This window comes from Mycteria americana, chromosome 1 (genome assembly GCF_035582795.1).
Source record: "Mycteria americana isolate JAX WOST 10 ecotype Jacksonville Zoo and Gardens chromosome 1, USCA_MyAme_1.0, whole genome shotgun sequence".
Taxonomy (NCBI): Eukaryota; Metazoa; Chordata; class Aves; order Ciconiiformes; family Ciconiidae; genus Mycteria; species Mycteria americana.
This window is the reverse complement of record NC_134365.1, coordinates 204,252,843-204,267,435: the sequence shown is the minus strand read 5'-3', so window position 1 is coordinate 204,267,435 and position 14,593 is coordinate 204,252,843. Positions and strand designations below refer to the sequence as shown.

General features: G+C 46.1%; 1 protein-coding gene across 1 annotated transcript in view; it reads right to left on the bottom strand.

The window, feature by feature from the left end:
• The window catches only part of EXPH5 (exophilin 5), a 35,376-nt gene extending 22,243 nt beyond the window's left edge, over positions 1–13,133 (bottom strand). Inside the window, exon 1 of the mRNA XM_075490981.1 lies at positions 12,579–13,133. Coding sequence (XP_075347096.1) covers positions 12,579–12,697 — 119 coding nt within the window. The 5' untranslated portion in view covers positions 12,698–13,133. The remainder of the gene's footprint in view (positions 1–12,578) is intronic.
• Positions 13,134–14,593: the final 1,460 nt, after the last annotated feature.

The following is a 14,593-nucleotide window of genomic DNA, read 5'->3' as shown; positions in this document are numbered from 1 at the left end:
GATAATTTGCAAAAACAGTTACCTAAAACAAGCTTACGTCTTTACTCTGTTTATATTCCTTACTTTGTCAGTGAGAAAAGGCTAGAGATGTTAAAAAATAGTGCCCGAAGAACCAGTTCTTTCCTAATTTTTTTGCTTCAACTTATCACCTTCCCACTGCTTTATAAATTATGACGCACTGGTGAACTGTGTATCTCTATCATTTCTATGGCCAGTTAATTTTCTAGAAAACTCTGGCTATTACCACAGCCACAGGTAGCTCTAAAATGCATATGCAAGAATATTTTCTTACTTATACTTCCTTTTAATTTTATAAAAATAATGTAAAGACATACTTTCAAGTTGTCATCTTATTTGAAAAAAAAAGGGGAAAAGAAGTATTACTGACAACAGCAGAGACTACCACAGCTGAAGTAATTTGAAAAAATTATTATCCGCCATTTCATCTAAACGTATAATAGCAATAGCAACAACATTCTGATCTCCAAGGTGCCAGAGAAGCTCCTGTGGCAGGTTAATCCTACCAGGAAGAAAAATAACGATACGCAGAGCCAAGATACTCTCCTAGCACATCTGACACACAATAGGTCTATTTTCTAAGGCAGTCTTTATTCTTTGTAGCTGGTATATTTTTGCTCACATTAAAGCAACCTTTTGTTTATTTTTCTTTCTTACTGTTTTCTGTTTGGCTAATGTCAATAAACCAAATCAGCTCCATTATTACATGTAAAACATTATGCAGAAGTAGGTGAATCAGAGAGGAAAACTGACTCCCATGTTTTGGTTGCACGCACTACAAGACAGTGTAAAAAGAGCTAACTGAAAACTCACTTATTTTTTCTTTGGCTTTTGTATCTGTAAAATTAAGCATTTCTGCAGTAATTCTCTGAAAAATCAAGGCCTCCTCTATTTTGATGAACAGAATGTTGTGTGGGCAATAATGCTTGAATCTAACCTGCTAGGTCATTGCTAATCAATGACTCAGATTTAATTTTATCTTCCCCCATAATACTAGTTTTCTATCTAAGTCTTCATCCTTTTCATTATGATTACTGCTGCTGTCATTTTTGTTATTATGTATTGATTTTATAATACTCATTAACCCATTAAATTGCCTTCAGAAGACATATTTGTCTGAGTATGTGACCAATAAAACTAAAGATGTGTATGGGCAAAGACGACATGCCACAACAAGGAAGACCAAAGCGCGTGTTGGTGTGGTGTTTCTTTCTGGCCATGACCCAAATACCAATAAATGTAATAGGAGGACTTTCACTGTCCTGAACAGGCATCAGGTCAGGCTGCTGGAGAGTCACCTAGTGGTGACACCCCTGGATGGAAAGGAGTAACTGGAAGTGCCAAGAAAGGTTCACCCGAAGGACAGGGGAAACATTTCAGAGCCCAGCACTGAACTGTATGGGCTCTGTTTTCAATCCCACTTCGACGGGCGCATCAGGTTGCCAGCTCACAATTATCCCTAAATATTTAGATTCCGGAAATGTGCAAAACCAGGAGATAGAAGCAGGGAGAAAGTAAAAAGGGAATTAATCTTCTCTAGTTTTTCCTCCCAGACTGTACGTTTAGTAGGCAGAAGTACTTTAAACACAAAGATACCACTTCTGCACATGCTTTTGATACCCACCCTGTAGTACCCTTTCAAGCAGCAAGTAGGGCCACTTAAGCAGATAGCTGCAAACAGTAAATGTAATTTTGACCCCAGAACACTTTACTGACAATAGACATGTACATTCATTACACTCAATCCACAAAAACAGTGAGACTATCGGCATACACGAAACATTCTCATCAGACTCCCACTGTGCATTGCATATTTCTTTCCTCTCTTACTCACAACGTCTTTTGTGTCTACAATTTTTTAACTTAAGCACCCTCTGTACAGCAGCTAAAAGTTAAAAGCATTAGCTTCTCATATTAAACTATATGAAATTAATATACTGCAGAGAACTTACTCTAGCTGCTGTTTTCCTTCACTGAGTCCAACACTCCATTTCCCCTTGAAGCTTTTGTCTGTTCCCCTGGGCAACAGCACAGACTGACACTTTCCTTTGAAACAGAACAGTAGGAAATGTGGTAAGGGCAAGGACAAGGTTCATTCTCATGCTGACCACATCGCTCCTCTCTATTCTGGCAGCTCAGGAATCAGAAGTTCTCAGTTAAAGCTCAGAAATCAGGAGCTCAATGACTGTCTTCATAAAGTTAAGTTTTTAAAGTACAGAGCATTGCAAACTGAGATCATGGGAGCTGAGGGTGATTAATCACCCATCTCAAGCTGTAATGCCTCAAAACATTACTTTTAACATGAAACTGTTTCTTTAGCAGCTACCCTGGGTTTACAGAGAAAACAGTGTTTCAGCCCTGCTGGAACAAATAGAAAAAGCTATGAGTATATATCTTTTAATTGAGTTTATACACACTTAGAATATGAAAGCTTTTAGTCCTTTGGGCAGCTGGTCAACAAGAGTGAATGAGGTGAAATACCGCTAGTAATGTCACAACTGTCAGTGACTCTCCACCTCCGGCTGACTCTCTGCCATTTCCTCTACAGTGAGTGCAAAAGAGGGGAAAGACCCACTCTGAGAATGTTCTAGAGATGATTTACAATCTCTCTGTACAGGCTGCAAATGACAGGTCAAAAAAAAGGGTGTTACTTTATTATGCTGTCAATACTCACAAGCTACCTACGAATATTATGTGGTAATAACAAAACAAATCCATGATGCAATGGAAAGGAAGGCTACCTATCATTTTTAAAGTGTGTCACATAGCTTCTGAATGACAGTAATTAATATCTCTAATGAGATTACCTCATTAATAGGAATTTCCATTAGCATTAATACATGCAAATAGATGCAATGCATATAATTCTCCATGCAAAAATTCTGATTTGTTTGCAGGGACAGATGCAGTCTCAATCCAAAACCATTGCATGACAGGAGTAAGTTTTGGGCTCCTGAATTTCTGTCCCAGAAATCTTACACAGAAATATAGATGTATATACTGTGTGTGCCACATGATGGGTTGGAAGGCTGGGGATCAGGCTGGGGGATCAGGTCTTCTTAGGTCTCCCAGTACACCTGAAGCCAATGATTAACAGCAGACATATTTACTGTTCCAGGGTAGAGCTGCTAGTTGATTGTGAGACCTTTTATAAATATTCATAGCATGCAAAGAGACAGCCATCTATGAAAGTAATTTACAGCTCAGCCATGCATTATAAATTTAACTGCCTTACAAAGACATACAACGCAGATGCTATTCCTCATGTTATTGCATGATTTTCTTTATGCAAAGCCTTTCCTAGGTAACAATATAAGGGGAAAAACAAGAAAACAGACACAGGCCAGGTGAGAACTCTGAATGAGGGGAATTGGTTTCAAAAGATGACCAAGGTCCCATCTCCGCAAGCCAGTTTGTGTATGATAGCCCATGGGTCTGGACAGAGCTCTAAAATTGAGAGGCTCCAGACAGGCTTAGGCATTTGTTTGTAGAGAGCTAAGCTTGAAGCCTAGGGCTCTCAAAATACACCTTTGCAATCTCAGATAATTGAGCAGAGTCTCACACAGAGCTGAAGCAAGATTCTGGTCAACAGAAGTAAAACAGAAGGTCAGAGTGTACCTGCACACAGTGTATGTGTTACTATAACACTACAAAAGCCTCGTTTACATTGCTTTAAATTAAGGAAAGCAGTCATAAGAATGAAATACAAGCTCTAAAAGTTGACACAGTGGATGTTTTTCATCTGGAAATATAATGCTTATATACATGTATATAATATCTACTTACACAGATTCTCTGCTATAGCAGCTTAGAATCTCATAATTTATCACAACTCTTCCACTGGAAATAGAAATATTATACTATAGTAACACTTTAAAATATAATATTTATATGTATATAATTTCATATCTATACTTACATACACATAAATATATATTTAAGAACACACAAGTCTATAATGCAGGAAGAAACAGACTGGAGAGCCCCCCAGCCACAGTGCTGCAGCTTTGCTTGACTGCAGCTCTCTGCACTCAGGCCCCTATAGCTAGAAAGCCACAGATACGCCAAGCAGAAGTATTGCAGTTCCTTGATTATTCCAACCACACATTAAACTGTGTGTAATTTATATGCAATAAAGTGCAAACAGACTGCACTTTCATCATTTACTCTTAGCTTTTGTTTGGTGGTTTTTGATGTGTTCGGTCACAGTTAGTATGGTACCAGTACATATACCTATTTATTTTTGAGGTAAGGCTGATAAAAAGAATGTAGTTTCCGGTAGTTTAAAATGTAGGCATTTAAATACAGCTTGTTACATTTAACAGTGTTAACATAATAATCTAGCTGCAAAGAAGGATTAGAAGTACACTTAATGTGAACATTTAGACGCACAAATTCCCAGGAAAAATTCCCAGTTTTTCCCTACTTGCTTTTTTTTCCCTACTTGCTTTAATGCATTTCTCACATGAAATCTGTGAGCTGTGAACCTTTTCAGACTGTCAGCTCCAGGGAATTAAGTAATTTTTCAACTTAAAACAAGTACAGGAAAGGCCGAACTGGGGTCACTCCTTAGCCTATATAGTCCTGTGTTAAAGTTATGGAACACAAAAGAAAATGGGGTCTCTGTGCCCAAAGCTAAAAACTCCACTGGGCCAAACTCCACTCAATTTGACAACTAGATTCAGAGAGCAAAAAGATTTTAAAGGATGGTTAAAAAATTCAGTATACATAAACCACTGACAAAACCTAAATTTTAAAGTAGAAAAGGAGATGGACGCATGCAACATTTTTCAAATGCTGTCAAAAGAGTATTTGATACAAACAAATGAGCGTCAGCTGAAGTCTTGACATACAGCCCAAGCAGCTTTGCTCTCAGCTGTTAGCCAGGTCTCTCCAAGAGCTATGTCTACAGGAGGTGCAAGTGCTACATGTGTAGATGGACCCAAGAATCTGCAGTACCTCAGGGACCAAACCCAGCAAAACTCCAGCACCTCGGGCTTCACCAAGGAAAGCATGTGCTGCAGTCTTTGACAGGATTACAAGACGCATGTAACCTGAAAACACCACTGGAGCACAGCTGTGTCAGTACCAGGGGAGATACTCAGCCACTCTGAACATGAATCAGGTATGTTCCTGTGCAACACTTTTTTGACTTCTTGGCATAACTAATTTAATATTTCTGAAATATGTGCAAGGACTTGAAGGTCTTGGGACACAGACAGCGTGTAGAAGCTGTCAGCACCTGAAAACATTTCTGGGGTCCTTCCAAGGCTGCTCACTGCAGACTGATACTTGTTCCTTTCCTTACAGCAATGACAGGCAGTGCGTGTTACACTTCACTGGCATTACCTTCTAGAGGTCCAGTGACTCTACTGCACATGCCACTGGCATTACAAACAACTTTTAATAGACATATATAAGAAAGCTGAGCTAACGTGAGAGTGACTGTATTTTGCTGATGTTTTCAGCATTTCACAGTTCTCTTCTCCATGCACCTCCATGACTCTTTGCTTGCTTAGTATGGGAAGCTGTCTTCTACCACCTGATGGCCATTTCCAATTCCCACTAATGTCAATTATTATTTTAACTTCTGCACTTGAATTGTGGAGGAGACAGAGGGTGTTGAGAACACAGAAACATTACTATTGGAAAGGTCAAACCTGGGAAGTGCACAGACTTCCTACAAGGTGGCGAGTCCTTAACTGGGTCACAGCTCCATAGAAAAACTAATAAAAGTGGACTATTCTGCATTAGCTATTCCAGAATAACTCCCCATATTGACTGTCTACTCAGTAGTTAATGCTTGTACTGCTGTGCCTGACCTATTTATTCTTGAAGCCTGGTCAATTTATCCATATAGACAAAGCCCAATTAATTCTACTTTCACCATTAAGCTTGAACTTAGAAAATGTCTACCCATGGGCTTAACAGTAAGCCTTGGCTTAAATCTCATCAGTTTCAACAAGTATCTTCTTTTTGGCAGCCCCAGTGACATCAGAAAGTGGGCTAGATAATAATAATCATTATGATTTTCATTTTTACAGTATTTTGTCATTTGAAAATGCAAACATTGGTTTGAACCCTGGCACAAGGCCTGTGTGTGAATGAGCATGGCTGAAAATGCCCTGAGCGTGTCCTTCCTGCTCCTGTGGGTTTGGCCACCCGGGCCCAGGGCCAGCTTGGAAAGAGCAGAGCTGGTGGCCTTGGAGAAAGCTGTCATGAAGACAGAAGCCTCAGCAAGGGCCACCCCTCCTTCCCCTGAGAGCTGCTTTTAAATGGAGGCTGTCTCGCTGGGCCTTGCCCCAGCTACAGCCCCAGACGCATCCCAGCTGTGTCTGTGCACGGCCACTGCCGCGCTGATCCGGGCCTTGACCCACGGGCTGATGTCCCAACCTGGCCTCAGCCCAGCCACCCCACCCCTGGCCTGCCCGGCCATCACGAGGCCATGGCTGACCCCGGTCACCATCACCAGGCCTGACCCTGACATGACTTCACGGCTTGACCTTGGTCCTGCATCGTCGCCACGGCCCTGCCCCGTGATCACTGGGCTGTAGCGGACCTGGTTACCCTCACCGGGCCTGATCCTGACCCTGACTCAACCCCATGGCCTGGCTTCGGCCCTGCCGCGCCGCCATGGTGATGGGGCCGGGGCTGCCCCCAGCTGTCTCGCTGGGGCGGTGGGACAGGCCCTTGCAGCGAGGCCCTGCCCTGCCAGCCTCGTGGGAGCCCCCGTGGGCCCAGTAACGTGAAGAAAGAAGAAATACATTCGGTGCACTACCAGACAGGCTCTTCCAAACATAACACACTGCAAAGAGGCTCCTGGGTCTCTTTCTGCCCCCCGCCCACGCTGTAGAAAACACCCTGCTCTCCAAGACAAAGAAGTGCAAAGCTTTGGAGGAAAGGATTGACCTTTCATTAACACTGAAATAAGTTTACTGTGAAAAGACAAGACCAAAGACCTGGCAGCAATGCTGGTCTGGATCCTGGTCTGTAGATGTAAAACTGGAGTTACACCACAGACTTCAGTTTAGTTAGTCCAGATGCACACGGCTAAAGCCGAAACAGAAAATGGCACACGCTGCGCCTGCCTGCCCCCGGCTGTTACGACCTGCTCTTCCTCAGTTCACGTGAAGCCCCAAGTCCTTGACTCCAGGCCCCACCACAAGATATGATTATTAAAAAACAGGGATGAGGAAAAAACTTGATATGCAACTTAACTAATTGCCTTTGGTTACAGTACCCCCACTCGAACAAGGGGAGTCCTAAAGTGCGATTATTTATGACAGTGTTTACCAAACCGAGTAAAGATTTTTACATCACAGTCTTCCCTGCTATTTTTGCTTCTATTTACACTTCTTTAGCATATTAGCGCTTCAAGGACCTGTTTTCATAAGTGTTTACAAACCACTAAACCCGCCACTGGTGCATTATCAGTAGTAGATAATAGTAGTGTCTCCTCCACAAACAAGACACAGTAGAGCACTTGTGCCCTGAGACATCCCAGGAGGAGTATCTGTTATGAAAGAATTTCTTTATTAATGCTTTGTTCAGGGAGGGAGCTCCACTGGAACAACAATATACCCAAGTGGTGCTGTCCTGGTATCCTGCTCTCACCCATGCAGCTTATGGGTATTTTGGGGTTGATTCTAAAAATTATTTCAAATAATACGGAGTTGGGCCCCTAATCTAGATCTCTAACACCCAAGAAGTCATTCTTAGTTTCCGAAAGGCTGCGAGAGGGTCAACAGGACTACTCTGTGAATAAGCCAAAATAAAGGCTGCAGTGTCAGACCCCTCAAACGGTAAGCAAGACAAAATAATTGAAGCACCAAGAGGGCGCTGAGTGTGGGTGCAGCTCTGCAAGAAATGCCTTCCGAGGTTATGAGTATGGAAAAAGGCAAAAAAATACATTCCCTACACAGCGTTTCATTCCCATCTTCTATTGCCAGACCTGTGAGAGCAAATGTCAGTCGAGAATACAGTAAGGAATTATTTGCAACAAATGGTCAACTCAGTAAATGATCTGCCGTAAGGCAGTAAGAACAGTTTTGTTCCTGTAACAAATAACTACGTCCAAATGATTTGTTGTAGAGACTGTCTAGAACAAAGTAAGGAGGGGATTAATCTTTCCCACAAGAATCATATGTTGTTAATGGGTCACCAAGAGAGGAGCAGCGAGTGGTGCTGAGTGTACCTCCCAATTAATTTCTTTTGCTTTCCATCTTTAAATTTGAAGATAAAATTAAAACAAACCTCTGCTTTGCTGCCATCTATTCTCATTGTCACAGATCTGTGAGAATAAATCTACTAAATTAAAAAAAAAAGCATAAGCCAACCTGGAAATAAGCAAAACAAAATAAAGCAAAGGGAATGAATGCTCTTCTCTCCCAAAAGCTCCATTTTCCTTTTCTCTTTTTTTCAGTTCCTATTCATAAACAGTGGCTGATGCCCAAGATATGTTCTGGAGCTGGTAATTAATTTTTTTTCCATTCCTCCCGCTGAAAAAGAAAATATTCCTCACACAATACAGGCATAGTTACTTCTCGAAACATGATCTAGCAGGTAAACTGCCATTCAGGGAGGTAGGTTCATTTCCCTGTTCAGTGGCTCAGTCTCTCAGTTATTTTCAGTGTCTTGTTTGAAAGTGGAGATGACAGTACTTGCCTTTTTCTCAAGGATTAATAAACTAAAACAGCACAAGGCTATTGTATGTAGTCATAATAGGGGCATTACGTAAAGCAGACAAATCTCCTAAATAAAAGTTAATAATTACAGAATTCAGAGCTCTTCTGCCCTTTTAAATACATTCTCTATTTATCCATAGCTCTTCTGCTGTATCTCCCAACTGTTCATTTTTTGGACAACCTGCAAATGTACCAGCTACCTGTCCCCATGCCACAACCCCCTACCTGCTGCCTCTTCTAAGTAGTTGGCTCCATGTCTCCTGGCTCCTCTCCTCTCAGGTGCTTTCTCCGGGCCCTGGTGCTGTTTCAGCGGTGGAGGTGCATCTCTGCACCTACTGCTCAGGCAGTCTGAGGCATCGGAGCCCCAAGGCTGACTGGAAGGACACCTGCTTGGGCACTGTCCGCCTCTCCACATTCTGCAGAGGGAGGAGCTGCCTCGGAGATAAAAGGCAGCAGCTCCACCTCTGTATCCCATAGCTTCCTGCCCTGTTGCTGCTGAGCCTTCCTACAGGGACTGCCAGTCCCTCTGCTACCTGCCAGGCTCTGAAGCGCTGTCCTGAGGATCCTGGAAGCAGCCAGCCTCACTTGTCACCCTGCCCATCGGCTTCTTGGAGAAAGGACAGAAAAGAGAAGCACCTACAGGTTTGTTAAGCCTCTGGGACCTGGGGCTCTGCATGCAAATTTCAGCTGCCAATTCTTTTTTAATTTCTGTCCCCAGCAGCTGCAGAACAAAGCTTGAGAAGATGAGCCGGGTGCACCCTGAAGCCTTCAAACCAGAAGTCGAGTAAGACCTGTAATGTTTTTATGTCATGATTTCCAGGCCTATTTCATTACGTATGGAAAGCTGACCTATGGTATTAATACCTGTGCCTACAGCAAGCATTCACTGTGTCCTTACGGAAACGGAATTGTTAGGGAGCCATCTGAACATGATACTGCCCTCTGAGCATGCTGGATTCTTCCCTGTCTCCTCCTGGGCATCTAACTGTGATACTGAAATATTTGGGACAAGAAACCTTCTTCCACAAGCATTTGCAAAATCATCAGTTTCATTAACCAGGCTTACTAAAATAGCATTTTGTGACCAAGTTGGACTTCTGTCTTAACATTGCAATTATTATTATGGAACAATGCATGTATACTGATATACAGACCCTATATTCCATTTTTTCTCCCATGCTAACACTTATGATAAATGATGTTTTCTCCGAGTTGGTATTATGAATGAGACTGGATTTGATGAACAACAGAGAATACTGAAGCTGGGTGTTACCCAAGTCCAAAACTAATGTGTATTTTTTCTTTTAAATTATTAAATACGTGATTACTAATTATTAAGTTTCTATATTATTTTCAGTGTATATGGCAGTGAACAGTCATGTGAGTTATACCAAAGCTGACTGTTGCTGCTTCTGTTAAGCGGTTTTGTGGGAGAAGGAGGCAGGTACGATTGGTTTGCTGTTGCTAGTCAAAGGTGCTGCTCAGAGGAGCCACGAGAGGGCACTGGAAAGGAGAAAACAGGCAAAAAAATGCAGTCCTGGGAACCAGCAGCCCAGGGCACATCAGGAGCTCAGCTCCCTGTCAGTAGGGACAGGGACAGAAGGGACAACTCACTTCCGTGACGTCATGCAAAAAAGTAGTATCGATGAAACTGTCCCATTCCACGGCACCTCCTGTATGCTTCATTTGATTGATGGCATAAATCAAATAGCTTCAAAATCACACTTCGAAAGCATCCCAGGAGTGGGCTGCCACAGTCCTCAGGCATTATTTTAAAACCTTTGAACTGAAAAAAATGTGTACAAAGTTAATTATCAAACTAATTGTAATAAGAATGACATAGATCCAAGGGGTCAGGCATATGGGACCAAGAGGAGCAAATGCAATTTTGTTTAGAACCTCTGAAGCTCACTGTGGTCGTATAAGAACTGCAGGATTTGACCCTCCAGGGTGATCACTGTTATTACTTAGATTACAGTAGCACAGGGCAACACCACACAGACTGGAACCCGTCTGCTCCTGATGGGAGTCCCCTGGCCTGAAGAGCTTACAGTCTAAATAAGACCAGGTAGACAAGTGGAGTGAGAAAGAGAGTACGTTTATTAGGCCCAAGAGAGATTAAGAAACTTGCCCAAGGACACATACAAAGCCTTTGACAGATCCAGGAGTTTAACCTAGATTTCAGTATGGTGCCTTGATCATAAACACTTCACCTATCTTCTGCTCCATTTCTGAATGCCTCTTCAACTGAGATTTAAAGTAGACTCCATCTCAGTAAAGCATCACCAGAAACGTCCTCTTACACTGCCTTTATTTTGACAGCTTTTGCATACAGAGAGATCACTTTCTCTCAACAAAGTCGTAAGTGTACAGATGGAGAAGCAAATACAAATTTGGGGGCAGGTGAAAGCCCTGAGTTCGAGAGCACGCTATTGCTTCACGAGCCTCTCCACAGCATTGGAAGCCTCACTGCATTTGCTCCGGTTTTAAAGTCTTGCCCAGAGTTTTAAATTTACAACACTCCAGCCACGTAATTCTCCATATCCAGCAAAACATTCCTCTTTTTTGGGGAGGGGGTCATAATAGGACACATGGAACAGAAATTAACCAAAGAAAGGTAATGCCAAATTATGGAAGAAAGAAATTGCCAAACTCAACTCAGTCCAGGTTTATGTGCTGCAGAAAACTAAGACAAGTTTTGCATGCAAGTCAGTGTTGACACGTAAAGTTTGACCACGCCCATCATAAAATCCACTTGACTGAAATAAAAAACACAGTACAAAAATCCACTTGACAGAAATGTTATTCATTAACATTCCTTCTACATCTTACATGAAAACATTACTTGTGAAAAGTAATGTGCCCACTTGTGCATCTCAGAGGACACTGCCTTCCACTTGCAAACTGCCCCTCAAGTCTGCAAACAGGTACCCTGAGGTACCCTGCAAACAGGTACCTCAAGTCTCACCTGGAGGAAGAAATGATAACCTTTAATAGTAAATGGCTTATTTTCCAGCATAATTTCTATTAATTCCCTGACCTTTGCTTTCACTATGAACACACATAGCTTTGGTGATTGCACACAGGGGAGACACGAGCTAGAAACAAGGCTGAGGCTGGTCTATTTCTTCATATGGCTCATATATGATGTTGTGACTTGTGTACCTGAATGCGGAGGGAACTCAGATAAGTCACTTGAAAGGGTCTTGCGAACAACCTTTCAGTCAGGTGAGTGCCTGGCTGGGTTTCCAAAAGCTGCCAGGATCGGCTCCGGGCTCTGCCCGAGAGCCGTCACGTTTCCCTGCAAGGTCCCGCAAAACTTCCCCGCCACCGTCGTCTCCCCGGGCACCAGTGTTCAGCCTGCACCCCCTGCCAGCGAGACGGTGAAAGAGAAGCGGCCACCTCCTCCTCGGGGAAGGAGCGGAGCCGCGGGCAGCAGCAGCCGTGACTCAGAGCCGTCTTTGTCACAACACGCGCTTCCCAAACGTCCCGATGCTGCAGATGCCCGGGACGGGCGGCCCCGCCGCAGCCGGCGCTGGCGGGAGGCACTCGCGCTCCCCCGGTGCCCCGCGGGACCGCAGCCTCCCGCGCAGCGAGCCCGGCTCTCCCCGCCCGCGCGGCCCCGCTGCCCCCGCGGCGCCTTGGCCGGCGCAGACCCGTCCCCGCGGGGCGGCCGACAGCCGCCCGCCCGCCCGCCCGCCGCCCCTTCTCCCGCTCGGCTCCGCCGGGCGAACAGCCGCGGGCTCCGCCGCCAGCCCGCGCCGCCCGGGCGGGAGCCGTGCGCCCTCCGCTCCCCCGCCGCAAGCCCCGCTGCCCGGCTCCGCGCCTTCCAGCCCCGCGCAGCGGGGGGCAGCGACGGGGGGATGAGCCTGGTACCTGACTCTGTCCTTCTCTGCCCGCCGGAGCTCCGAGTCCCTCTGCAGCACCTGAAAAATCGCCCTGGCTTCCTCCTCGTTTAAAAAACCGAGATCTGGCCCCTGAGGCGCTGCGGTCATGGCTTTGCTTATTTTCGGGCGGGCGGGCGGAGGCAGGCGGGCAGCGCTGACCCCCTCGGAGCCTGCAGCCACACCAGCATGGCCGAGCTCCGGGAGGACCGCGCACGCCGGCACCCGCGGGACGCGCTTCCCTCTGGACGGCGGGAGCCGGAGCCGCGGCCGCCCCGTACCTCACCGCCCCGGCGCGTTGGGCAACACCCTCCGCAGCGAACGCGGCCCGGAGGTGCGGGCGGGGCGGGGCGGGGAGGCCGCGGAGGCCGTCCCGCTGCCGGAGCAGCCGCTCGCCCTGTGCCTGCGCCCCGCCGGCGCTTGAGTCGGGTGCTGGCGCTGAGCGTTGGGCGCAGTGTTTCCCCTGCCGCTGCCAGGCGGAGCGCACGCCCGCCCAGGGGCACCGCTGCGGGACGGCGCGGGTCCCCCCGCCGCCGGGGGCCGTCCCGGCGCGCTTCCCGCCGGCAGCCCCGCCACGCCTCTGCCCGGCTGGCGCCGCCCGCCTCGGGCCCCGCGGCCGCGCCGGCGGCTCGTGTGCGGCCCTGAGGCGGGGCCGCCGCCGGCGGGCTCCCCGCGGCACCGGAGCGCGGCCCCGCCGCTCCGCCCGGGCGCCGCTCGGCTCCTGGGCCGCCCGCCTCCGCGGAGCCGCCTTCCGCGGTGCTCGCAGCGTCCTGCCGCCGCGGAAGGACTTGTCTGTAGTCTGGACAGGACATGCGAAGCGGTAACTTTTCCACGGGGGCAGAACGAGGCAGTGTTTCATATTTACTCTCCTTTAAGGTTTTCCCGAAGAAATAGTAGAGAACAGAAGTTATTGACCTGGGCGTTATGAGCCCCTCTCAGAAGTAACTTCATCCTGATTTCATTCTAACGGCTCTACCAGCTCTGTGCTGGTGCTGGCGGAGCAGCACGAACAGGTGTGTCTCTCCAAAGTACGTGTCTATCTGGTCCGCTGTACTAGTTGAATAGTTATTAAAATCTCCTTTGAAATTTTTCTGTCAAAGAAGGGCTTTATTCAGGACCGAACTGCAGATATGAGCACAGGTGTATGAAGAAAGAAAATTAAACACAATTTCTGTTTACGAAAAGCGAGTCAATGGAACTCACGGAAGAAAGCTTCCCCACTGGGAAGTGCTGTGGTCCAAGTGGAAATAAGGACCTTATTTGTCCTTATGCGGGAATGACAGGTTGCAGGAGGCTCCTTGTTTTGGTGTAGCTTTTGGCATCACTAGTCTGGCCCAAAGAGGGACCTACCTGATACCTGCTGACCAAACAACAAAAACATGGCTATGAGACAACTGATGAAAATGTAACGAAAGCTATAAAGAATTATGATGTCTAGAAGATGTTGAGAGGAGGTGTCTCCCACAGAGAAAAGACACAGTGAAGTTTTAATAGGGTGTAGGAGATGCTTCTGAGTAGAGTCCAAGCGTGTTGTTTCTAAAGGTGCAAGAGCCACAGCCGTCACTGGTGCATTAGGAGCTTACAGAACTTCTCTCTAAGGGTAAACGGACCTGACCTCCGCATTCTGTTGCATTGAGCATAGTGGAGTGACTGTTCTACCAGCAGAAGCTGAGCGCATGGAGCTCTCCCTGGGACTCTCCCAGGCATCGCTCTCCCTTTCTGCCTGGCACCTGCAGGATATGGGAAGCAATTGCTCACGGTGCTTCTGCATCACACTGGGTCTGCTCCCAGAGCTGAGGGGGAACGCGATAACATTTTTTTCTGTACATTCATTCCCATGAACCTCATCAATGCCCACTCTTGCCTTAAAAACAATGTTTTATCTTATTGGTGAAGCTGTGTTTTTTTAACTTCTTACACAAACATCTAAGGTCAGGTTGGACGGGGCTCTGAGCAACCTGATCTAGTTGAAGATGTCCCTGCTCATTGCAGGGGTTTGCACTAGAT